This window comes from Canis lupus, chromosome 27 (genome assembly GCF_011100685.1).
Source record: "Canis lupus familiaris isolate Mischka breed German Shepherd chromosome 27, alternate assembly UU_Cfam_GSD_1.0, whole genome shotgun sequence".
Taxonomy (NCBI): Eukaryota; Metazoa; Chordata; class Mammalia; order Carnivora; family Canidae; genus Canis; species Canis lupus.
Window position 1 is genome coordinate 7,733,089 of NC_049248.1, and position 24,208 is coordinate 7,757,296.

Here is a 24,208-nt window from a genome sequence, read left to right on the forward strand (position 1 = left end):
GACTTGTGAAACACTGAGCTTCCATGCTGAACCTTTCCTCTTTCCTAGCACATGGAGCCAAAGGCAGCGCTCTGGGTTGACATCCACAGCAGCTGATACACTTTCACCCATCACCTGAGTGGGCAATCCTTCCTGTTCTGACATTGCCCAAGAATATCAAATAAGGAGGCCTCTAAGCGAGATAAGCCACAACTATTCAGACTTTATCAAGTAGGAGTTATCTGTGTTGAAGCTGGAATGCTCTCGTTCCTGAACAACTCTGCAGTGCACCGTGTGAGCTAGTAGGAAGGGCAACACCTGGAAGCCAGGCAACTGGGGAAAAAGTCCCTCTGCTCTGGTTCCTCCCCAACTTCTTTCTAGAATCGGGGCTGGGGACAGTGGGGGTGATGATTTCGGCTTTTTCTTGGTCCCAGGAGAATTTTTAGAGGATAACGGAGATTATCCTCTGGACTAAAAAGAACTCTGTGCTTCTCAAAGAAAAAAAAGACTACATTATTCAGGGGTATGATCTCTATATTAATGTCATGAAAATTCTAGTCATGGAGGTCAATTTCTATTTCTCTGGGTACCTTGAAAACTCTGAAAGAAATCTGATTCCCAGTTACCAATTCCTGGCTGTTGTCTGGCATGCCCAACCATTATATGGGAGGTCAGAGGTTCTGTTTATAGTCAGTAAAGTCCAAAGGACACAGCCAATGGAAGTTCCGACACCTGGGCTCTACTCAGGGCTCAGTGGCAAGCTTGCTCCTCAATCTAGACCTCAATTTTCTGGTCTGTAAAATGGAGAGATAAATAAATATCTGCCCCTAGAAGGGACAACACAAACACCCAGCACAGTCAAAGGGAAGCCAAACGTTCTCTAATAAGAAAACTGCACTAATATTAACAGTACCAGTGCCAATGGATGAGCTCAGGCTACTATACGTTCCACTGAGGTTAGAAACTGGACACATTGTCACTAGGAGGGGAACATTACTAAAGTTACAAAATAATTTCCCTCAGTTGCTAAAATTTCTCCCACAAGTGGAACATTCATTTTAACTGGAACAAAAGCTCATAGTTTGTGTGTAAGTGTGGAACACACAACTGTACCTTTAACGTGAAATTAACAACACAAGAAAAAATAACTCTCTTTACCCAAGTTTTCAACTAGAGAAGAATCCGCAAAAAACAAATTCACAATGGACAGGAGCTGTCTCACAAGGTAGAAGATTTAACAGTGATGATCATAATAATGATAGTAATAGTTGCCATTTGTTGTGTGGATACTGCCAGCACCCACACGCCAGTTAGGTGCTTTAGACACATTGTTTCCACTCCTCACAACAACCTGGCAAGTATTATCCCTGGCTTACAGAAAGGAACCCCAAGGCTCAGAAAGGTTAAGTAATTTGCCAAAGGGCAAACACTTATTCACTACAAAGCTATGACTCTAACCTAATTTGAGATTCCTCACACTAGAGGTAGTCAAGGAGAGCAGACTCATCTGTCAGAATGTCCAGAAGACTACAACTAGCGAGAAGGGGATAGCTTAGGTGACTATTAAAGTATTTCCAACTCTGAAATCCTATGAAGCCAGATAAAAGAGCAGAGGTCCTTTAATTTGAAGTGTTGGGTGGATGGAAAGAAATCTGATTTAGGAGCACTGTGGCAGTGAGCAGTTAGGACGCAGAAAAGCTACCACCCCATATCACTAGGTGCAAAATGCCAGAGAGCCATTCACATCCAACACAAGAATACGGCCCCTTTGGGGGCACGCAATGCAATGGCCCTGTTTACAATAACAACTGTTTTCCCGAAGATATTAAAAAATAATTTCAGATACTCTGATTTTCCCTCCAAAAAACATTTCCAAATGATAAATTGGGGCCATGACTGATCTTCCCATTTGAAAGATGGGATCAAAGAGCTAGAAATAAGTTACTTGTCTAGACTAATAGAACCCAAGTCCAACGATACCCAGTCAAATGCCACGGACCACAGGAATGGACGTGGTTGACCCAAACGTGCAGAGAAATAGGGTGTTTTTTTTTGTTTGTTTGTTTTGTATGTGATTAAAAAGTATCCTTAAGAACTTCAGGGTTTTGAGTTTCTGAAGAAATTCCATTCACCAAGAATATAATGAGGTGCCCTTAATTTCAGAGTTCTCCTTAGTCACCTGGGGTCATGGGGCCAGTCAACAATCCCCAAAACACTGAAGGTATAGAAAATGCTATCAGGGCTTCCTTCCAATCGTATATTCACGTTTCTGCCCACAGACACGGTTTGGGAAGTCCAGAGATAGCTTTAATGTGGGTCCAAAAAATATACAACCAAAATAAAAACAAACCCTTGGCAGAATCAGAGGACCCTGATCCATGTGCAAAGCTCCATAGGGGTCAGAGACCTAGCCCATTACTCTTACAAGAAATTTTCTAGAGGTGTATCTCCATGTCACAATGACCTCACTATAAGCAAATACATAAAAAATCCAAATTTCTACAAAGCAAGGGGATTTTCGTTTTATGAAGTGATATATAAAAGGTGCTTTTAAATGAAATCAAACTTGTCAGGTACCTTTATAAAATGGTATGATGTAAACATTTTCCTAGGAACACTTTTATTGTATAAAATGGGATATACCTATAATAATAAAGCTGCAATGAACTTTCAGATTAGGAGCTGGAACTCTGTGGTGCTTGATACTTTCTGCATAGCAACACTCCCCTCGTTTTCACTTACAAGTAGGAATTTAAATACTCTGTGGTCTTGGCTACTCTCCACAGTAGAAGTGTATGACACAGAAGTAAACGCTAAACGACGATGATTTCTTTTACAGTTCCCAACATTTCAAATCTCAGCTGATAGGTACTCCTACCAAATGGGAGGCATGAACAGAATTCTCCCCATTTTACAGATGAGGAAACTGAGGCCCAGAGAGGGGGGAAAGGACTTGCCCAGGGTCACACAGCAAGTTGGTGGTGGAGCCGGGGACTGAATCCATGAGCCCAAGGCTCTGTCCATTTCCTGTGCCGCAGTTCCCTTCGCTCCTAAAATGGGAACAACATTGCCCATCTCGGTACACTAAGGACAGACCCAGTCTCCCAGCCATGCACCTCTGCCCCTGTCTGCATCACAGCTGTGACCGTGGTTATCCCACTCTCTAACCTGGGACCAGACTTCCCAATCCCACTAGGGCCCTTGATAGTTTTTCAAGGGGATTAAAAGACTTCCAACTTTCAAAGGGCAGGGAGTTTGCTTCTGCAATTCTTTCTGTATCGCACCACATGCAAATATAACACTTTTTGGCAATGGACAACTTAAAGGAAGTGGAGAAACAAAATGACTTTCATGAATTAGAAAGTGAGCAAACAGGAATTTATAAGCATACAGTCCAAGGTGGAGGGGTGATATCCTGTTCCTCCCATCTTTTTATATAGACCCCTCCCATCATACCAACCATGCAGGGTCAGGCAGTCTCACTGCTCAAATATGGCCCAAGACCAGTAGATGGCACACAGGTTAAGGTTAGGGGCTTATCAGAACAGTGTCTTAGAAAAAACAGCAATCGAAAATGTAGAAAGCACAAAGGAGCTGGAGCTAAAACCCAGTCTAAAGCCTTATCATAAGGAAGAAACTCCATTAGGTCATTCAAAAATTAGTCAATGCTGACAACCCCAAAAAGGAAGGTGTAAAATGGGTCTGTATCCTGGGGAAGAGTCACTAGAGAAGTGTTATTCCTACTAGGAATAAGCTCTACCTTCCTACCCCACAACAGAACACTTGACATGCAAGTGGATCTGAGGTGGGAAGCTGTCAGTATAGAGCCTGATTAGGGGTAAGACACAAAGGGGGTAGGTAAGCTGAGACAGTGATCCTCACCCCTTGCTGCCCTGGCTCTGATCCTTACCTATAGGTTTTGCCGTCTTTCTGATGGTCATCATCATCCTCAGGGGAGAGGACATAAGGATCATTCATCTCAGGCAGCCCTGATTCCAGCATCCGCTTCTTCTTCCGGCCCCGAGGGGGCTTAGGAGCCACATTGCCACCTCCACCACCACCTCCGCCTCCTTCCTCTGTTAGGGTTGATGCTACCTTCTTGGAGAGGTCAGGGACCACCTGCAGGGCTTGTGAGCCAGGGGGAAGAGCTGAGACAATCATGGGAGCCGAAATGGGGAAGGTCTGAGCTGATGAAGCTGTGGTCACAAGGGAGCCTGAGGGGGACGTGATTACCAAACCAGGACCTAGGATTGGGAGAAAAAGGAGATGGCGTCATGTTGTCCGGTCCTGATCCTATTTAATTTCCCCCAGATCATTGTCTAATTAACCCCTCACCACCACTCCCCCAGCCCAAAGTATAGAGGAAACCCCAAACCCTGTAGAAAAATAATGGTCTCCTAACCCCTGTCCCCACCCCACCCCCAGTAACAGTGAGATTTACCCCTTGATTGACTCCCTTCTCTTCTCCACCTCTGAGAACAGGAGACTCCTTGATTCAGAGAAGGAAAGAATGTCACCTCCTCAAAGGCAGGGACCGCATCTTCTACTTCTTTGTATCCCCCACAATGCCTAGCGCATTGCTAGGCACACAGTAGGCACTTAATAAAAATGTGATTGAGTAATCAAACACATATCCCACTCCCCATGTCCTTGGAGCCCTCCAGCCTGGGGTACTGATCATGGAAGATCAACACCTCAGATTGGAGAAGAGCAGAGTGGCTCACCAGCAGTCATCAGTCCTGTAGACGGCACAGGGACCACGGTGATATTCTGGGTAACGGACGCCTGGCTATGTGGGGTCAGCTGGTCTGACTTGGACTCTGTGTCCATACTGATGCCTGAGGGCAGGGACACTGAGGCAGGCACTGTCAGCAGGGTGGGGTAGTGGGGTGGAGCCAGCCCACAGCCCTTCTCTGGCAGCAGCTGATCCTTCATCTTGTTGATGAACATCGTGTTCTCAATCTAAAAGAAATGGAAAGGGGAGGCAAGCAACCTCCTAAGAAAGTCTGATTCCGTCTGCTCCCTAAGCACTGTGCATTGTTGGTCCTTCTTGGCAGTCAAGGAGGGAATGGTTAGTATCTCTGTCTTCCAGAGAGAAGCCAAGAGAGAAATGCTATAATTCTCAGTGATGGGGGACCCTGGTGAAACGGCCAGTGATTTATCTTGCTTTAGTGTCCGCAATAATAGAACTTACTACTCAGAATTGAAAAAAAGCACATGATAGGGAGGAGCAAACACAAACACCACCTACCTGTCCTGAGACTGTGGGGATAGAAGGCCAGAAGTACGGGTTAGAATTGAAGTGAGATTCTTCCATTCTACCTGAAGAAAAAAAGACAGACCACATCATATTCAGGAATAAATCTGAAGGAGCGATGATCTCGGGATCTACCATATTAGTCCTGGAGAGCCACTCAGCCTGAAATCCAACAGAGCCTACTATGTAAGATGCTAGTGAAAGAACTTCTACACATCTCATTTACCCACAGAATGTCCCCTGTAACCCAAAGAAACAGACTTGGTACTGTTACTTTCCTTTGGTGACAAAAAGAGAAACTAGGGTCAAGAACAGGGAAGGGATATACCCAAGGTCATACAAAGTAAATCACCAGCTGACTTAAAAACAGCCAGGGGACCTATTCTTGCTCTTTTCCTTTATCCTTCAAATCCATCTTCCTTGAAATAAAACATTTTAAGATTTCCAATGGACAAATGTACAGTTCTCGGCAGCAAAAAGGTCCTAGGCCAAGAACACAAAATGCCCAAGAGAACTGAAGAGTGAAATTGGCAGGAATCACAATCAAGGTATTTTTCTGAGTACGAGATGATACCTGGGGACCATGCCCCACCAATCCCATTAAGGTTTAAGAACATCCAGGCAGCCCTGGTGGTGCAGCAGTTTAGCGCCACCTGCAGCCCGGGGTGTGATCCTGGAGACCCGGGATCGAGTCCCGCATCGGGCTCCCTGCATGGAGCCTGCTTCTCCGCCTCCCTGTCTCTATGAATAAATAAAATCTTAAAAAAAAAAAAAAAAAAAAAAAAAGGTTTAAGAACATCCATGCTGCTACACTGGATACTATACATGCTGAGCTGAGCAGTGAGAATCTGGAATTACCAATTTAAAAAAGTGTTCTAGCTCCAGGAGTAGCAGCAGCATCCCAGATTTCTACTTACAGGGATTCCGAATAGGGACGAGAGCCGGCCAGAACACATACACAGTACTAGACTCTTGCTTTGTGATTCTCAAACACAATGCATCTGAAGAGTCCAAGTTCTCCTCTGTTTGTAGATGATAACTAAGCTTACAACTTTGGGAGGGAGGAATAAGCAAGAAAAGTAATCCCTCAGAATCATGTTGTAAGCCACAGATGGGTACAGAATCTAGGCATCCCATCATTTTCCCACTCATTTCTCCTAGCAAGGTCGTATGTTAATTGCAGGTATTCAAGAGTAACGTCCCCAAATCCTGGATCCAGAGAAATCCAGCACAGCAGAAGGCAGGTAAAGAGGGAGCATGAGAGGGAGCAGTGAGGTTGTGCTGGAGGCAGATACCAGAGCCATTAAGTACCAGAGGGTACCCTGGGAAGAGAAACCAGTTTCAAAATAGATTAAGGAAATTAGGAAAGATCTGTAGCAAAGGACTAACAGTAGGGCCATCACTCTAAATGTAACCCTATTCCTTCTTCTCAAGAAATCTCATCTCATTTTTTGCTCTATTAAACAGCATTCTTAATTTTCATAAAGCCTATAAAGGCAAGGAGAACTGAATTGCAGCCTACTCTTTCCTAAAAAGTAACAAAGGGAAAGGAGAGGAATGCACCAAATCTGTGACTACAACGTCACACAAGTAAGACTCAATATTAACTGACTCGAGAATCAGCCACGGGCAAATCCTGCTCCCCAACTTATAAAAAACATCAGAACAGTCTCCAAGACAGGTACTAACCTTTTCTTTCCAGCACTAACTTTATAAAGGGGCCTCAGGTCCTTCTTAGGCAACAGAAATCAAGAGATGATCAGATCACAGTTTTTAAAGGGGATCCAAACTTGCCAAGCCTTCTGGGAAGCAGGGATCACATCCTGGACCTCCCTATCATCTCTAACACAGAGCTCCTCACCCAGAATGCAATTCCATATTTAATGAACAGAATGACAGTGGGCTGTCTACATGCAGATTTTAAGTACAATGCTAGGGGCTCAACCCATAATCTACAACCCCTATCTGTCTAACCTTCTAGTCAAGAGAAATGACACAGTGGTGGCCTATGGTGGGAATGAAGTAGAGAATTAGGCTGGAGAATAAAGAAAGGAGGGTCTAATTATAATTTCTCCCTAGAGTCAAGGAAGTAAACACGTTAGGGATGTGAAAATTTAGGAGGGAGGAACTGAAAGCCTGAAAACAAGAATGTCTTCAGATAGGGTTCCTAAGCATGATGCCCCTCCCCGCCAATAAAGATTAGATCCATTCATATCGTCCTACAAGTGGCTCAGGTGAAACACTTTCTGAAATAGCCCCTATGGGTTCTTACAAAGGAGGCACACAAAGTGATGTGGAGGACAGGACAATGTCCCCACCACCAACACCATTAACATCTATTAAGTCCTCATTGTGTTCAGGGCACTGTTCTAAGCCCTTCTAAGTATTTCACCACTATTCCATCATTTAATCCCCACAGCAACTCCATGAAGTAGGGACTGGGATCCTCATGTTTCAAAGGAGGAAACTGAAATCCCAGAGTCAAACAGTAAATATCTGAGCATGGATCTGAATGCAGATACCAAAGAGCAAGTTAAGACCGGGGGTTCTACAAGAGACCAAAACCCTACAACTTAAGTATACACTCTCTGATACTGTGGCTTAATGCATCAATTAAAATTACAACATTTCCAGGAATGGACCATATGTTTCTGAGATAGTTCTCAATAAATGTTTCCAAAAAATGAAATTTTGTTAACGGCAAAAGTGCAGTTAAAGATGATACTCTCTGCCCACAACCTGGGAGACCTCACTTGGCCACCAAGGTAATTGATTTTAGAACAACAGAATCGAAGTAAAAAGGCCAGATCATCCAAGGGGGTACACTTAGAATAAAAGGCCCCTCCATTTCCCTGTATATCCAGTTTATCACTCTGCTTTGGTTCTTTTCTTTTTAAGATTTTATTTATTTATTCATGAGACACACACACAGAGAGAGGCAGAGACTTAGGCAGAGAGAGAAGCAGGTTCCATGCAGGGAGCCGGATGTGGGACTCAGTCCCGGGACTCCAGGATCGTGCCCTGGGCAGATGCTTAACCACTGAGCCACCCAGGCTCCCACTCTGCGCTGAAGATCAGAACCACAGCTGGTCTCAAGACACAGTAATAAATGCACCTTGTGGGCGTCCAATAAATATGCCCACCCAAGAGAAGGGGGTACATGGAGAGTTCTGCTCACTCAACTAGAAGCAATTATTTGCCTGCAAAACGACACCTATATGCCAAACTACTGTTCTGCAAAGGCTGACTTCAATCTCTATATCCCTGAAATGAGATCAAATGGAGAGTCAAGAAGGAAGGCTCCTGCCAGCATACAAGGTAAACAGTGCCCCCTGGAGTTGTGCAACAGGGTGCTTCTGGTGCCAGATCTCTTAATACCTCTTTACTATCCATTAACCTTGTAACTTTCTATGTTTCATGGAGGGATTCTCCTCAAACCATCCCAATGTCCAAGTAGGCACATAACCAATATTCTTAAAACCTGAGCCCAATGACATTATGGGGAAACCTCATTTCTACAGAGTACCGGTTTTGATGATTATGCCAACAGATCAACGATAATAAAAAGAATTGGTTTACCCTGGATTGGGAAGGAAGTAGGTGGCTTTTATTACAGATTCAAAGAGCAGGAAAGATGGAAAAACATAGTAAGTAGAAAGAAGATCGCTGGCAGATTGAAAACCTGGGTTCTAATTTCAACTTTACCATCCCACAGCCATTCTGTTAATAAAAAGGAAAGTTTGCTATAATTAGGTTGAACAGTATTTTTCTCTCAAGAGGGTCAAAGCACTACATATTTATTTCCCAGTCTCAAAAGAAATCTTGGAAGCACTGAGGAGGTGAACAAAAAAGACAATATTAAGTAACACCCACAGAACATTTAGTAGGACTTGAACTCCTGCACCAAAGCTTTGTCCATCTGTCCATCCTTCCATACTGCTACCAGCCATCCAGGAACAAAGTTCTCAGTGCCTGCACCATGTGGTTTTCACAGACATGGCAAAAGACCACAATCTCTTTTCTGGTACTTAACTGCATTTTTAAAAATTGTTATTTTTTCAGATAAAGCCTGACTTTTCCTCAGGAAAGCAATATTCTCTTAACGCAACAAGTCTTTAGAAAATCATGAAAGACTTGTGCCAACCAAGTGTAGTAGCTGGAGAATGAACCTAGAAATCAAGACTTCTGGAATCTAATTCTGGGTCCCACATCAGTGGTTGACTCTGAGTAATTTACTATTCTACTAAGTTTCTATTTGAGTAGAGAGAGAATGGAGGAGAATAAACCCCTTAAAACAAATTCATAAGGCATATGGTGATGGGAGGCAGCTCAAAAAAGAAAAAGAATAAAATGCTTCAAGTGCTCCCGAAATGAAGAGAGTTAGGGAAATACTTCCATGTGCCGAGGACTACTAGTGACAATTACTGACAATTACGTAAAGACCACATAATTACAAAGGTACTACCAAAAGTACCAGATCTATAGCCTCCAGCTTAGTAATCATCAACTGGAAGCACTAACAATAAATAAGAGATTCAAAGAACAATCAAGTCAAACTCAACTACAGAAAAGAACTTGACCCACAGACTTCAGACACTCTACAGTGAAAAACTGCTCCAAAATGCACAATTGCAGAAAGGCTGCGATATTAGCTAAGGATTTGAAATGAAGAAACAGAGTGAACCTTTTTTTTTTTTTTCTCAGTAAGATAACAAAATCTTCCTCAACTTCTAAGGGTATTCACGAAGGACCATCCCAATACAATCTGTGGCCTTCCTACCATCTGTGAACTCAGAACAGGTTTATCCCAATCCTACTGGGAAAGATCGTCACACCATGCCCAAACACACCCACAGGATCACTGTCACCACACAGTTTGCAATCAGAGCCAGCAACTTCTACCCTGGGTACCACTGGACCATGGTACCCAGTACCTTGTGGGAAGAAGAGCATAGTGGTTCCCCTGTCCTGCCCATTCCACTACAAATGATGGATCTGGAAAATACAAGACCCCCCAAAAAAGTGGGCAGGGGAAAGGGGGTGGGGCAGTTACAGAAGAGGAAATGTGCACTTAATATTTAATTATCAACTTGGCTCAGAAATCGATGGGGAATAAGTTTTATAAACCAGACTGGAATCAGTTCTTACAAGACACCTCTAGGATTAGAGACTCTGAACTCAAACTCTGGTGGATCTCACATTGTCATTTCTAGACTACCTAAAATTCTACCACCATCAAACTTCATTATTTTGAATTCTTCCAGACCTACTTCTGAAGTTCACTCCATACAATTTTATCCACTTGCCTTCAAAGCACCCACAGATGAAATTTGTTTTGTATTCCTTTCCTGAAAACTTCACCCTGACACATCAAACTGAAATAACCCTTTGTCACAGATTTAACTAACTCAACAGGTCCACTTGATACTAAGAATATAAACCCCACTCTAAACTCAACTCTGCTTGTTCCAAACACAGGAAAGCAATTCCATAAGCTAGACCACAAAGACTATACTGGCCACTGGGGCCCATTTGTCCCCAGAGCAGAATAAATTCCTCCTTTGGACACAGTGCAACTCTATTTAGTGACTTCACTTGGGCATTTCATAAATCATTTCTGAATACTAGTGGGAAGGGAAAGTGATGGGGATACAGTGCTAACTTTATACACAAAAACTTCCTGGGTATCTTCAAGAATTAATCTTCCTCTCACAGCAAACACCAGTATCACAATTGTTATTACTAGAAGGACTCTGTCACATTGTCCCCCAAGAAGCCCATTTAATTATGACCCCTTCTCCTCCCAAACCAGAAAAGCCATTAACCCAAAATTGTCTTACCCTCTCTCTCTCTTCCTCCTGTCGTCTTATTCCTTCTCCTTTCCAGGGCTCCTGAACTTTCTGTAAACAAATCGTCTGGGTTACAGGGGCCAGTAAGGGTGCAGCCACCAGAGAACTGCGGAGAACCTCAGGAATTCTTTCCACTGTCAGCAGTCAGTCTGGAAGGCAGGCAGACCCCGAACCAACAATCCAAAGGTGCAATGGTATGGTAAGGAGTGCAGTGCCACCCACTATGTGGATACAAGAGAAATAAATCCAATTCCCAGGAACTAAGGTGAACTCTATCACCCGTGTTTGGGTTCCACTCCTGGGCTGAGATACTGGCTCTTCTTTCTTCCCCAGGGCCACAGGTCACCAGGGGTCAGAGAAGAGAAGAGGTGGAGGAAGAGATGGGCCCCTGCCCTCTGAGGACTGGCTCAGAAGGCAAAGCTGAAGGCCAGGGGGGATGCACAAGCCCTTGTGTCAGGCACAGTGCCAGTTCAGGCCCGGCCACTTCCTCTGGCTTCCCCCCACTTGTGCGAGGACTTCGCCCCTGCCTACCCAAGGCCTTGCGCCAAGAAGTACCTCCCTCAGCCTGCACAGGGGTCTATCTATTGGAGACCCCAGCTGTCCCCCCAAAACCTTCGCTCCCCCGAGACAGCCCCCGGGAGCCTTCCCCTGATGTCGCCCCCCACCCCTTCCTGAAAGACCCTTCTTTGGGACGTCCCTCCTTCCCCTCCAGGGAGCTAAACTCTGCCACCCACCAGACAGACACCCGCCCCCTAAGCCCCCCCATTCCTCCCCATCGCCCGCTCCTCACAACCACTTCCGGTTCCGGGACGGACACACATACAGTCACACCGTGGACCCCCCCCTTCCACGCCCCCCCCCAAGGAAAAGGGGAGGGGGGAGGAGCAGAGAGCTTGGCGCGCGCCGGCTGCAGCGGCGCGAGACTCACCCGGCGGCGACGGCTGCGGCGGCGCCAGAGCCTGAGCCAGAGCGCGGGAGGGGCGGCGTTTGCTGGGAAAGGAGGGAGCCGAGTGGGGCGGGAGGACCAGCAGGGGGCGAGGGGAGGGGGGAGAGCGCGAGGCGGAGCGCGCGGGCACGCACTTTCGGCGCGAGACAGACCCACACACTCACACGCACGGAATGCGCGCGAGACACCCGCAGGGCGGGGGCGCGAGGCAGTGGGTGGCCCCCCTCCCTCCCTCCTCTAACACTCACCCGGAAGTGGTGCTGCAGCTCGTGCTCCCGAGAACCCCGATCCCTCCACGCCCCCTCCCTCCCTCCCTCCCCCCAACAGACTCGGAGTAGAGCTGCGGCGGAGAGAAGGCGGGAGCGCCGGAAACGAAAAGGGGGGGAGGGAGGGAAATGGCAATGCAGGGGGGGCGGTAATGGGGAAAGGGAGGGAGGGAATGCAAAGGTCGAGTCACTTCCGGGAGCGGCAGAGCACATCCGGCGCTGCCAGCGCTCTGGGAGTCTCAGGGCGGAAGTTACGAAAAGTAGGGGCGGAAGTGGCTTCTGCGGGGACGCGAGAGAGCCCTGTGTGGATGTGACGTCACAACGGAAGCGGAGGCGGGTTCCGCTAAGGGCAGAAGCTGAACCTTCAGAAGTGCTGTCCCGGGCTTCCGGAAGGGACTTCTGGGGAAGTGGGAGGGTGGAAGCCGACAGGTTTATGAATTATGCATCAGGTACGGGAGGCGATAGGGAGGTAGGGAGGTAGGGAGGTAGGGGTTCTTAAATGACGGTGGGTCCGTTTCCCTTCTCTCAGTGTAAAATAGACTGAGGTAGGAAGTTGCCACTGTTTTTCGTTTTGTTCTCAAGAATGTCTCAGTGCTTTGAATTGCAGGAAGGGATGAGGATGTGTCAGTTGTTTTCCGTGGTCCCTCAGTAGGGGCTTAGGCCCCCCAGAGTAACTGATGACCTCCCTGAGCACACCAGTGCTCTTGGCCTTCGGTCTCTGTGTTCTTGTTGCCCTCCACCCCCCAATCTCTATCTCCTCACCTTGCTCTACCTTTAAATACAGCACTCATCACCCCCGATAGATCGTTTGCTGTTCACCTCTTCCTGCTGGAATATCGGCTCCATGAGGGCAAGCGCTTTGAGTTGTTCACCCCTGTATCCTCAGAGCCTGGCATTTAGTAAGTGGTCAGGAAACGTTTGTTCCATAAATGAACACGATATGAACTCTTTTCAGGAAGCCTTACGGGATTGCTCGAACGCATAACGATTTCTTTCTCTGAATTTCCACAGCATTTAGTCTGTACCTTTTGTTGCTCTTTTAACTATTTCATATATTTGACTCTTCAGCAAACTTGTCAGTTCCTCAGGGAAGAAACAGTCTCGTACATGGCATCCTTCCCACTGCTTTGCTGAGTGCATAGTAGATGGTGCATAAATACATGCTTTTGAGTAAATGAATGCTGTCTTCACCGTGATCTGGCCAGGATCCCCTGAGCTGAGCTCTATTTTGGCTGAAGCAGAATTGAAGTCCCCCCTACTAACAGTAATAGCCCTTTGCTTAGAAAAGAAAATAAGTCAAAAAAAAAAAAAAAAAGGAAAAGAAAATAAGTCAAATAAAAATAAATTTATTTTTAATTATCTACTTTATGGATAATGAAAATTAGACTCTGAAGATTTAAATGGTCCTTTTTTTTTTTTTTTTCCAAAATCACAGCAAGGAAGTACCAAGGATGCCTAAAAATAGTTAAGTTAAATGTTTAAATAGAAGATAGGTATCTTTGGTTTGTCATTATAGTTTGTATCTTTTTTTTTTTAGAAAGTGTCTACTGTCTCGATCACACTTTGGGGCTCTGTACTCAGTCTGTGTTAACTGAGGAGCAACAGTTGGCAGGATAAGATCTTAAGGGCTCAGATGTGACCAGACCTAGTTGCTGCATGGGTTAGAATTGCTAATTCCAGAAACGTCAATTTTGGAGGCTGAGATAGAGAAGTGAGAGCAAAATCATAGTAATCACTCTTAAGTCCTGGTTCTCCTCTTGTTCTTTTCCTATTTTCATTAACAGGTACTCGCTGAGCCTCCAAGTCTCCAACTGTCAGCCCTGCTTCTGCCCTTGCTATATAAGAAGCCAGATTTTAAAGTGCTTTGAACTCCTTAGAGAAGAGCTTTAGAGATAAATGTGGGGCGTAGGGGGAGGAGGGCTGTTAATTTTAGCCTGGGGTTTTCCAGCTGGCACACTGTTTCCATCTTGAATCACTTCCACACCCTGAGCTCTGCCTGGGAGATCCCTCCTCCTGGGGGCTTCCCCATTTCCTGGTTTGGTCTGAGCCATAATGGTAAGCATTCCAGAAAAATGGGCTGAGTCATTTGATGCACAGCTCAGGAGGCAAAGAAAGCATAGTGATGAGAGATACTGGTCCCAGTGGTGCTTGTGATGTGTGGCTTCCAAGAACCAAAAAGGTCATATGGCCATTGTTTGTGTTCTTGGTCTGTCACTAAGCAGTGACTCTCTGCTCTACCACTTGCTACCTTCAAGGACCTCCAAAGGCCCCATAGTCTGTTTCAACTTCATGAAAGATAAAAGTTAGGATCTGTTCCCCAGGGCCTCCCAACTCATCCTGATTATTCTGACAATGTGATCTAGTTTGGGATAGTTCCTTTAGGACAGCTCAGGAGACTAGGACGTCTCCTTTCTCCTCTGTCTTTCCCTGCCATCTGACTTTCCACGGGGAAGGAGGGCATTTCGGGAGAAGGAACAGGTGAGGATTTCCCAGTGTCTTGCTGGTGTATTTTAATTTATTTAAATTTAGAGAAACAGCAGGCTAATCAGGCAATAATTAATTCCCTCTTCATTAGGGGCCTTCATGCATGCCTTTTGCATATGGATGAGCCTCGGGGTCACACTGTCCCTCTGAAGAACTACAGTTGCAGAGGGTGATAGAGCGGTGGTGTGCTCTCCAGGCACTTGAGCTCCTCCCCACCCCCCACCTGACAAGGACTAGATTCCTGGGGGGAAAGAAGGGAAAGGTTAGTGAGGCTTCTTCTCCCATCCACCTCAGATTCATCCCTCACTGCCCCCGACCCATGTCCTCAGCACCTTTTCCTGCACCCTCCCATTCCATCCAGCCCTCTCCCTCTGCCAGCTGCCACTGGGCTCTCTTTAGGCCTCTCTGAGTTGACTCTGAGCCCTCCTCAGCAGTTTGTTGGCTTTACACCTCTGCTTTTGGTTGGCTCATCACTCCTTGCTCCTGCTCTGGCTTTTTCTTCTGTAGCACTGTTTTTCTCAGGGAGTCTGATACCCCAAATGTGCTGCTCTGGTCTTGAGAAATATGCTCCCTCCTCCCCTCGCCATTGTATGCTATATGGATTCACACACACTTCCTTGAGTAGACAGGAAAGTTCCCCAACACCTAAAACATACACCTACCAACACCTATACACTCCTAATTCCAGCTGCAAAATGCTTGGAGGCATTCAGAGTCTGGGATAACCCAGGCTGCCCTTGGCTCATAACAGTATCCTCTCCTCCCAGGAGCTCCCCATTTCCAGGGAGCAAGTGGGGCACAGATGGGGGTGGGGGGAGAAATGGGACCTGGGTGGTTACCATGGCAATGGAACTTAGCAACAGCTGAGAGGCTGATATGTGGGCTTAAGCAGGGCTTTCACTAGAGCCAAACCTAGAATGGGGGGCTCAGAGGTGACTGATCCCAGCTGGGCAGCCTGTTCCCTCCCCCAAACATACCCCTTGATCCTGCCCTTGTACCCTAGCAGTTCCTTTCTCTTAGGGCAGAGCGGAGGGGGAGAAAGCTAGTGAGAGTTAACCACAGGGGTTCTAAAGCTGCACAGCTTTTGGAGGGCAGCTGTAGATGCGGACAAGTTCAGGAGCGAGGCTGAAAATACACCAAGAAGAGCAGCCTCCTTGTGGCCCCTCTCACCTCTTCCCCTTTACTCCATTTTTTCTCTTCCTTTCACCCTTTACCCTCCGTCTGTCTTATCAGCTCACTCCTTTTCTTGCTGGCTTCATTGCCTGTTCCTTTTCTCTGTCTCCTTTTTTTTTTTTTTAAGATTTTATTCATTTATTCATGAGAGACACAGAGAGAGAGAGGCAGAGACACAGGCAGAGGGAGAAGCAGGCTCCATGCAGGGAGCCTGATGTGGGACTCCGGGATCACGCCTTGAGCCAAAGGCAGACGCTCAACCGCTGAGCCACCCAGGTTCTCTGTCTCCTTTCTTATGGTCTCTCTTGACCTTTACTGGCAAGTAACAAGCAAGCCACTCTTCTAGTTTCTCTTGCTCTGGCTGCTCCCTTCAGTTTCTTCTTCCATTCTGTTCCAAGTCAAAGCCCACGGGGCGCCTGGATGGCTCAGTAGTTTAGGCATATGACTCTTGACTTCAGCTCAGGTCAGAATCTCAGAGTCATGAGATCAAGCCCCATATCAGGCTCCCTACTGGGCTGGAAGCCTGCTTAAAATTCTCTTTCTCCATTTCCCTTTGCCCCTCTCCCCCCTTAAAAACAAAACAAAACAAAAACCCAGGAACCCTAATTCCAGGTTGGAGCAGCCCATGTCACACAGAGTCTTAAGGGGTTCCTTTCAAACCCCCATCCTTCTTTTCCTCCCTTCTTGGCTGCCTGTTGCCTGCTCCCTCTCCTCTCTTCAGAGTTCATAAGCAGAACTAACTCCAGTATCTTGCAAAGGCTTTATTTGAAAATTTTGAAACTTACATCCCACAAGAATTCAAGATTATCACCACAAGAAGAAAGATAATACAAAAATATATATCACAGCATAGGAGCCAGGTAAGAGAGGAAGAAGGGAGGAAGGCGGAAAAATGGTGAGAAGTAGGGACAAATATGAGGAGAAGGGAGACAGGCAAAAAGAAGGAGAGTGGAAGAACCAAGGAGGGAGGAGAGGAGGAGTGTGAGGGAGCCCAGGAAAAGGAGGGATAGATTGGGAGGCAGAGCTCCCGATGGCCTTGAACCAGTAGGCCCCAGTCCCTGGCAGCCTAGGTGGAGTTAGGGAGGCCCCCAGGGAGGCTGGGAAGTAGAGGACTGGCTCAGGGACTCTGAATTCCAGTGACCCACACACAGACAGCCAGACAGATAAGACAAAAGGGACTTAGGAGGAAAGGAAGGGCAAATGGGAGCCCCTTTCTTGTGTAGTGCAGCAGGTGACTCCCCAAAACCCATCTTCCAGACAACAGAATTTAGCAGTTGGGGGGGAGAAGCTTGGGGCCTCACTACCCCCATTCCCATGGGGGAGCCCTCAGGGTAATGAGCACGCCCTTGGAGTGGGATGGGGGAGACAACAAAACACATGATATGGAATGGGATGGGACCGTGACAGATGCGGGCAGAGAAGCGCCCAGCTCACCTCCCACCCACCTCTGGGGCAGCATGCAGAGGCCACAGAAACGAGATCAGTGGGTGTTCATGAGGGAGAGTGTGAGCACAACACACAACACCACAACATGGGCCAGGAAATGCTTGTGAGAGGTAACAGGAAAGTCACCCACTGACCACTGAGCAACTGAGCTGAGCATGGAGTGTGAGAGGAAGAGAGAGTGAAAAGTGTGAAACGAAGGGAGAAATGTGAGGGATTGGAAGGGTGGTGTGGGTGGAGAGAGGGTGCAGAAGACTGGCTGTACAAGAGCACAAGTGTGTGCGATGGCCTGGGAGGGTGGAGGTGAGTGTGCAAGGCTTTCATGTGAGTGTGCAAGGGTAGGGATGGGGGACCAGAAGCCACAAATATGTGAGGCCCCCACCTAGAGGAGGGTGAGCAGCTAGGATCACCTATGGGGCCAGTGAGGGTTCCAGGGTGGTGTGCAAGGGCAGGAGCCAGGAGTACCCGTGGCCCCAGCTCCCACAGCTGTCCCACCCTCAGTGGGATGGGGGCTATGCTGGCCCCTCGGCCTCCTGCTTGGCGGCACCCCAACATTGAGGGGGCATCACAGATTCACCAGGGGGATCCTGAGAGGAAGAGGGAAAGGGCACAGTCAGGAACCACTGGGTAGGCCAGAATCGAAGGGAAGTCCAAGGCAAAGAAAGGGACTCAAGGAGAAGAGGGCAGAGTTGAGTTAAACGACAACGTGAGAACAGGACAGAGATCCACAGAGAGTGGGAGAAGGAAGGGTCCCCTAGAGAGGATCTAGTCCAGTCCTAGGGAGGGCCAGGAGTTGTGAGGGGATGTAGGTCTACCTTCTCCCCGCCCACCCAGGAGGGAGCTCTCCCAACCAAGGCCATGGACCAAAGTTGCCTTACCTCCCAGCCCTCCCAGCCCTTGGCCCCTGCCCTCACCGGTTCAATTGGAAGGCTGGAGCCCCCTTGGGCTGGGGCATCCCAGGCCGGGGTCCCCCTCGGGGCTCCTCATGGTCAGGGGTGGGGGTAGGCGAGTCCCCGAAGGCCCCCAGCACAGTGACCCCAGCTGGGGACAGGTCTGTCAGCGGCTGCTGGCTCTCTTCCTGCCTCAGGGCACCTTGCTGCCCAGAGGGCCTGCGCCGCTTCTGACTTCGGTCCCAGCTGGTACACGGGAAGGAAAGAGGTTCTCTCACACATTTAAGAAACCCCCATCCTGGGCCTGCAGTGCTGGCCACCCCCATCCTCCCTCAGACAATATCCTCCCCCATCCTCCCCCAATATCCTACAGCAGAGAAACTGGCCTCTTAACAGTTCCTTATAAGAAATATCTGGAGACTGAGTGTTCATAAAGCTACTTTCTCTACCTCCAGGCGGCCAGGGGTGTAAACAATCCTCCAGACCTGGTCCAGATCCACAGAATCAGTACCTCCTCCCCACCAACACAGTCTCCCAGAATTGCCCCGTCCCCCATGCATTCCCAGGAGAGCCATTTCTCTCCTTAGCAGGTGCCTGGAAGGTTTGGTTTAGTTCTAGTTCAAAATCAGCTAATGACCTGGACACCTGAGTCTAATGATTCTCAGTAAAGTGTGAAGGACTGAGTGACCCCTTATTAAATGCATGCAAAGAAAGCTCCAGACTTTCTCCCTCCTCTCCAGGCAGCTCCAAAAAGGGGCTCTGCAGAATGGGTCCGTTTTCTCTGTCTTGGAGGAAATGGGGACAAGGGATGCCCGCGTAGGCATCCCTTTGCAAGCCCCCCAGTGCACATAATTCCCCTGCCTCTCCCATTATCCATGTGTTTCCTTGGGAAAAGGAATTTGCCCCAATTTCTGTCTCCCACATCAAATCCTTACCACCTTTTCCCAAGGTCTTCCTTGCCTAAATCCACCACTTTCTCTCCCACCTCCAGCAAATATGTGGCCCTTGCTCCTGCCCTTCTTCCAACCAAACACTACCAAACATTAGATCCCCATCCGCCAGCACCCTCCTCCCCGCAGCTTACCAGAACTTGAAGATGATGCCAGTGGCCACAAGAACAATAATGATGGAGATGGTAATTGTGACATAGAGCTGGGGATCCACACCTGATTGGGGTGGGGAGAAAATTTTAGGAGGCCTGAGGTGGTAGGAGCTGGGGGGTGGGGGGGATTAAGCTTCAAGTTCAATAAACTTGGAGCTGGGGGGTGGGGGGGGAATTAAGCTTCAAGTTCAATAAACTTGCAGAGTTGCTATTCAAATCTACATTGCCCAACTCTTTCTGCTTTCTTGAACCCCACCCTCCCCCCTTTATTCTTAGCATCAGCTTTCACTGAAGTTTTTAGTTCTCCTCTATGTTCCCAAATCTTCTGTATACATGCGGTGAGGAGGAGGCTCCAAGGTCAGAGAGAACCCCTCTATCTGCATAGAAACTAGGGGTAGGAATGTCCATCCCTGTACTAGCCCCACCCCCAAACTAGTGGTCCTATCTTGGCATTCCTTGAGCTGAGATGTCACCCTGAAGATCCCTTTCATTCACAGTGTTCTTCTGCATGGAATACTCCCACTCCATTTTCAAGGTCCAGCTCCAATGTCAGTTCTTGGAAGGTGTCCTGATCCCCAGGCACCAGTAATCTCTCCCTTGCCTCTTTTGCTAAAAACATGCTGTGTGTGCCTCTATTAGAGCATTTATTATATTGACTCTTCCCTGAGCGTTTACACATCTGTCTTCTCCAGTGGACCTGAGTTCCTCCAGGGCTCAGAGGGCATTTCATCTCCGCCCCCCTGTGCCAGCACAGTGCCTGACACATTTGTGGGAGGAACTAGCAGACAAGATCTCTGTCGTGGCCCTTCAGCCAGCCTCCCTACACCTCGTACCCTCCATCAGCCTCTCCTGCTCCCACTCACCTTCCCCATGGCTCCCGAAAAGGAAAGGCCTCAGGGTGGCAGGTGCTTCTCCAAGGATGAGCCCATCTCCATCACCCCGCATGGAATCTGAGTTGGGGTGTGGGGTTGCCAGCCCATGGGGGGCTGCAAAACCATAGTCCAGGGGCAGAAATCCAGGATTGGCAGAGTTGGGGTCCCCCCCATCCTCTCGAGACACTGTAGGGCCCCATACAATAGCCCAGGGATACTGAGAGGAGGGTGGCCCCTCCTCAAAGCCAGATGGGGTGGCAGGGGGTGCAGTGCCCGGCAGGACTTGCCGACGCGATCTTGGGACCCGAGGGGATCGGCTCGGTGGGGGTGCCCGCTCCCACACGCACACATGGCGTGGGGCAGAGGGGCCTCCCCGGGCACAGGGGGGCCGGGCTGGGGCTGGTGGGGTTCGAGGGGAGGAGGAGGAACCTTGAGCAGGTGGTGGGAGGGGCAGCAAGAGCAGTGGCCAAAGAGGGAGGAGGTAGGACAGCAGCAGTGCAGGCCTGCAAGAAGGGAGAGAAAGGTGGTGAGACACAAGCCTGTCTCAGGCTAATATGTGGGGAGCACAGGCTCATACCAGAGATCCCGCTGCCTCCCTCCAGCGTTCTCTGGAAAAGCAGGTGGGCCTTGGAAAGACTGGCCTCATTTCCTCATTTCCTTCCCTTGGGTCTGGTCCTCAGGAGGGAAGGCCCAGGGCAGACATAGGAGGGAAGGGGCCCCAGACCCCAGGAGCAGTGGCCTCCAGGTTCCATCTGCTGAGCCAGACTTACCACATTTTGGACTGCATGTCCAAGCTCTTCCTCAGCTGTGACCCAGATTTTCAGCCTTTACTGGGGGAGAGAGGGGGTCGTCACATCCCAACTCTGCCCTGAGTGCTTTCCCATTTCATTCAGCCACCAGTCCTACCCGGATCTGTCTCCCAGGCTGCCAGCTGCCACTTTTCATCCTTGGGTGGGTGGGGGGCTCCCAAAGTGTTTCTTATCTAGCCCCCAGCCCCTATCTACAACTGCCCAGAGATCCCTGCAACTTCCCCACCTCGGAGTGTACTCTTATTTCTCTGGCTTCCTTCCTTCTCACTTCCTCTGCCCACAGCTCCAAGCTCTTGTTGGAGCTTAATTTAGAGCCAAGAACCTTGTGATTCCTTGAGCACCTACCGCTAGGGAGGGAGCCTGAGGGTGGGGGAGGGAAGAGGAAGTCAATCAGAGTGTCTGTGAATGTGTGCGTGGCATGCACACAAGGGGAGGACCCCAGTCTGTCCAGCCTGCTTGGAGTCCCCAGCATTTCTCTTATGATGAGCCCTAGGGAATCTACCTCTTCAGCAGTAGGGGTGTAGGGGATGGAGGGATGGAAAGCAAGAGACAGAGAGAGACAGAGGTGGGTGGGAGAGAAACTACAGAGTATAATTTTTGCTCAATGTTAAATCATCCAATGCATAGGTGCTCTCTGAAGGGAAGTGGAGCTGGGGAGAGGTCACCCCCTCAAATGTAGCTCTCCTGGGTAGAGTCCTGGGAAAATCTGGGTGGTCGGTTTTTGAAAGAGAAAGGAAATGTTCTCAGAGCTGAGGGGGTTAGACCCAGGGGGGCCAGACTCCTCAGAGTGGAGGAGGATAGGACACCCTGGATCCTCAAGATTCTGGTCTAAATCTGCACATTAAGTGCTCCCAGAGAAGATCAGGAGAATATGATGGGAAAATCTGGGGAAGGGCAAGGCTAAGAGGGCAGTGGGGAGAGGGGCGAGGGGTTAGAGGCTGAGAGAGGAAGGGCTGGTTAGGAGTGAAGAGAGAAGGAAGGTGAAGAAGTGAGTACAGAGCATGGGGTGAGGGAGAGGAGTCTGCCTGAAAGAGTGGACTGGGAAGGGGGTGGGTACAGAAGCCTGGAAGCCTGGAGGATGCTGCAGGGAGAATAAGAGTACAGGTGAGAGAGGGAAGCCTCGAAGGCCAAGGGGTCGAGGGCCAAGGGGTCACAGGATCAGGGGAAGATGGGGGAAGGGCAGGAGGACAAGAAAGGAAAGGTCTAGACAGAATGGCAAGTGGAGAGAGTGGAGGGGGAAGACAGAAAAGGAGTGAAGACCAGAGACCGGGAACAAGGGAATGGAAGAGGAGAGAACATCATGCTGAGGATAAAATGAGAAGAGGAAGGGACTGGGGATGACAGCTGAGCAGCAAAGATGGAGGAGTTGGAAAGTGCTTCTTCAGATGTAAAGGGATATGGAGCTCTGGAACGAGATAGGGGTGGGAGCCTGGTGGGCTAAGGGGGCGAGGGCCGGGAAGCTTAGGAAGCTGGAGGGAGGGAAGGAGGGAGGGAGGGAAGGAGGAGGTTAGAGCGAACCAGTGAAGCGGAGAAGGGCTCACGGGGACATCGGTGGCCAGCTGACTCCAGGACTCACTTGCCTCTCAGCGTTGTGCATCACCCCCCCCCCAACCACCACCCAACGTCAACTCCAGTCCCGGGGCCCCGCACCCCCTTTAGCCACCCCCTCCAGGAAGCCCGCAGTCCCCAGCCTGGCGCGCCACCCCCACCCTCTCCTCGCTTCTCACCGACCTGTTGTGCGCAGGAGACGAGCTGGGGGTGGGGCGGGGGCCTCGGGGTGGGGGAACCAGGCCCCATCCCCAGCGCGGCCCCGGGCCCACCCCTCCCACAGGCCCGGCTCCCCCGACAGGCTGGAGAGCGGCGGTGGGGAGGGGGCGGGGGGAGAAACGAGGACCAGGAGGTCAGCGAAGGGACTGCGAGGGAGGCAGCGTCGAGAGCAGAAAGGGAACCCGACACAGAAGGATGCCGGAGCCGAGGGCTGAGCCGAAGGCGGGATGGAGGCAGCCGCGGGGACGCGGACCGCTGCGCCAGGAGGGCAGGATGGAGTCGGGACCCGCGGAGGGCTGGAGAGCACCGCGGGGAAGGCGCGCCGAGGGGCAGGCGGCTCGAGCCCGGGCGGGGGGCCGAGGGCGCGGAGTCGGGAAGGGCAGGGCCGGGCTCCCGCGGGCGGGGGCGGGGGGGTCCGGCTCTCGCTCACCTGCATGCCTGGCGCGGCGGCACCACAGCTGCGGGCGCTCGGGGCTGCACGGGGCTGGGGGGTCGCGGGGGCTTGTGGGGCACGGGGCATGGTCGGGGGGCTTGGCCGGCAGCCGGGGCGCTGGAGAGGTTGGGGGGGGCGCCCGGGGCGCGGGGCGGCGGCGGCGGCGGCGGCGGCGGCGGCGGCGGCGGCGGCGGCGGGAGATGCTCGGCTCGGCTCGGCTCGGCTCGGCTCGGGCTGCGCTCGGCTCGGCTGGGCTCGGCGCGGCAGCTCAGAGCGCAAGGTCTCCGCCTCTCCCGCTCCCGCGGTGGGCCACGCACGGTTTAACCCTCCTACTGCCGCGCCGCAGGAGTTGCACTCGGCTGGGTCGCAGGTGGACGGGTGGAGAGGGGAGCAGAGGGTGACCGACAGTCTCATTCCCCGCGTTCTAATAGCAGCTTCTCCACCCCTTTGCCCCAACTCCATGGATACCCAAGGTCACTCCAGTCAGTTACCGAGATTCTGAGTCACCTAAGGCTCTGCATCCCCAACTCCGTTTCGCCCCTGGTGGACATTGCGGAGCGCCGGGGATCTAGGTGGGGCTGGGGCTGCGGCTGGGGGTGAATACCTCGAACCATCCTTGTATTATCCCAAAGGCTTGATATCCCCGTTCCATTCATTCCATGGCCCTGATACAGTGCATTCTCCCAGAAGCAACTCAAATGATCTTTAAAATAAGGAGATTAAGTTGCATTACTCAGCTTTTCTAGCCCTCGGAATATCCAAATTCCTTATTGTCTTACAAGGCCCTTTGTGACCTGTCCACGAGATTACTTTCTGATATTCACTCCTAACACTCTTCATGCCCCTGCTTCGTTGGACCTGATCTATGTTCCTAGAACTAGAGGACCTTAATCTGCCACTGGGCCTTGGCACTCACTGTTTCCTCTGCCTGGAATGCC

General features: G+C 49.8%; 2 protein-coding genes and 1 long non-coding RNA gene across 18 annotated transcripts in view; 1 reads left to right on the forward strand and 2 right to left on the reverse strand.

The window, feature by feature from the left end:
• LOC111092914 overlaps positions 1–3,205 on the forward strand; it is a 21,157-nt gene extending 17,952 nt beyond the window's left edge. For all 3 annotated transcript variants that reach the window (XR_005379786.1, XR_005379787.1, XR_005379788.1), the window contains exon 5: positions 49–3,205. This is a non-coding gene — a long non-coding RNA (uncharacterized LOC111092914). The remainder of the gene's footprint in view (positions 1–48) is intronic.
• Positions 1–12,431, reverse strand: part of ZNF384 (zinc finger protein 384) — a 19,494-nt gene extending 7,063 nt beyond the window's left edge. The window contains exons 1-8 of one of the 12 annotated variants that reach the window (XM_038576583.1): positions 12,280–12,431; positions 12,014–12,075; positions 11,077–11,136; positions 5,231–5,301; positions 4,704–4,941; positions 4,421–4,468; positions 3,890–4,223; positions 2,937–3,029 (exon numbers count right to left, since the gene is read on the reverse strand). In XM_038576583.1, the coding sequence (XP_038432511.1) occupies positions 2,937–3,029; positions 3,890–4,223; positions 4,421–4,468; positions 4,704–4,941; positions 5,231–5,296 (779 nt within the window). In that variant the 5' untranslated portion in view covers positions 5,297–5,301; positions 11,077–11,136; positions 12,014–12,075; positions 12,280–12,431. Of the gene's footprint in view, positions 1–2,936; positions 3,030–3,889; positions 4,224–4,420; positions 4,469–4,703; positions 4,942–5,230; positions 5,302–11,076; positions 11,721–11,875; positions 11,943–12,013; positions 12,076–12,279 lie in introns of those variants that run through there. The other 11 variants (XM_038576584.1, XM_038576586.1, XM_038576587.1 and 8 more) reach the window with 11 other exon arrangements.
• Positions 12,432–16,700: 4,269 nt separating this feature from the next.
• On the reverse strand, positions 16,701–23,337 carry PIANP (PILR alpha associated neural protein). 3 transcript variants are annotated; one of them, XM_038576609.1, is made up of 6 exons: positions 23,268–23,337; positions 21,032–21,091; positions 20,253–20,764; positions 19,372–19,453; positions 18,312–18,533; positions 16,701–17,984 (listed from the first exon to the last, which is right to left on the reverse strand). In XM_038576609.1, the coding sequence occupies exons 2-6, from the start codon at positions 21,046–21,048 to the stop codon at positions 17,963–17,965; spliced, it is 855 nt and encodes a 284-aa protein (XP_038432537.1). In that variant the 5' UTR covers positions 21,049–21,091; positions 23,268–23,337; the 3' UTR covers positions 16,701–17,962. The 3 variants fall into 3 exon arrangements, with proteins under 3 accessions (XP_038432537.1, XP_038432538.1, XP_038432539.1); XM_038576610.1 differs by lacking the exon at positions 23,268–23,337 and adding an exon at positions 21,297–21,387; XM_038576611.1 differs by lacking the exon at positions 23,268–23,337 and adding an exon at positions 21,168–21,223.
• Between the last annotated feature and the right edge of the window lie 871 nt (positions 23,338–24,208).

Bases quoted from the DNA above. Each gene is read 5' to 3' on its own strand.
- PIANP (XM_038576609.1), bottom strand. The intron at 18,534-19,371 runs GTAAGCTGCGGG...CCCGTGTACCAG, and splicing joins GGCATCATCTTCAAGTTCTG to CTGGGACCGAAGTCAGAAGC. The intron at 17,985-18,311 runs GTGAGGGCAGGG...TCTTCCTCTCAG, and splicing joins CCAGCCTTCCAATTGAACCG to GATCCCCCTGGTGAATCTGT.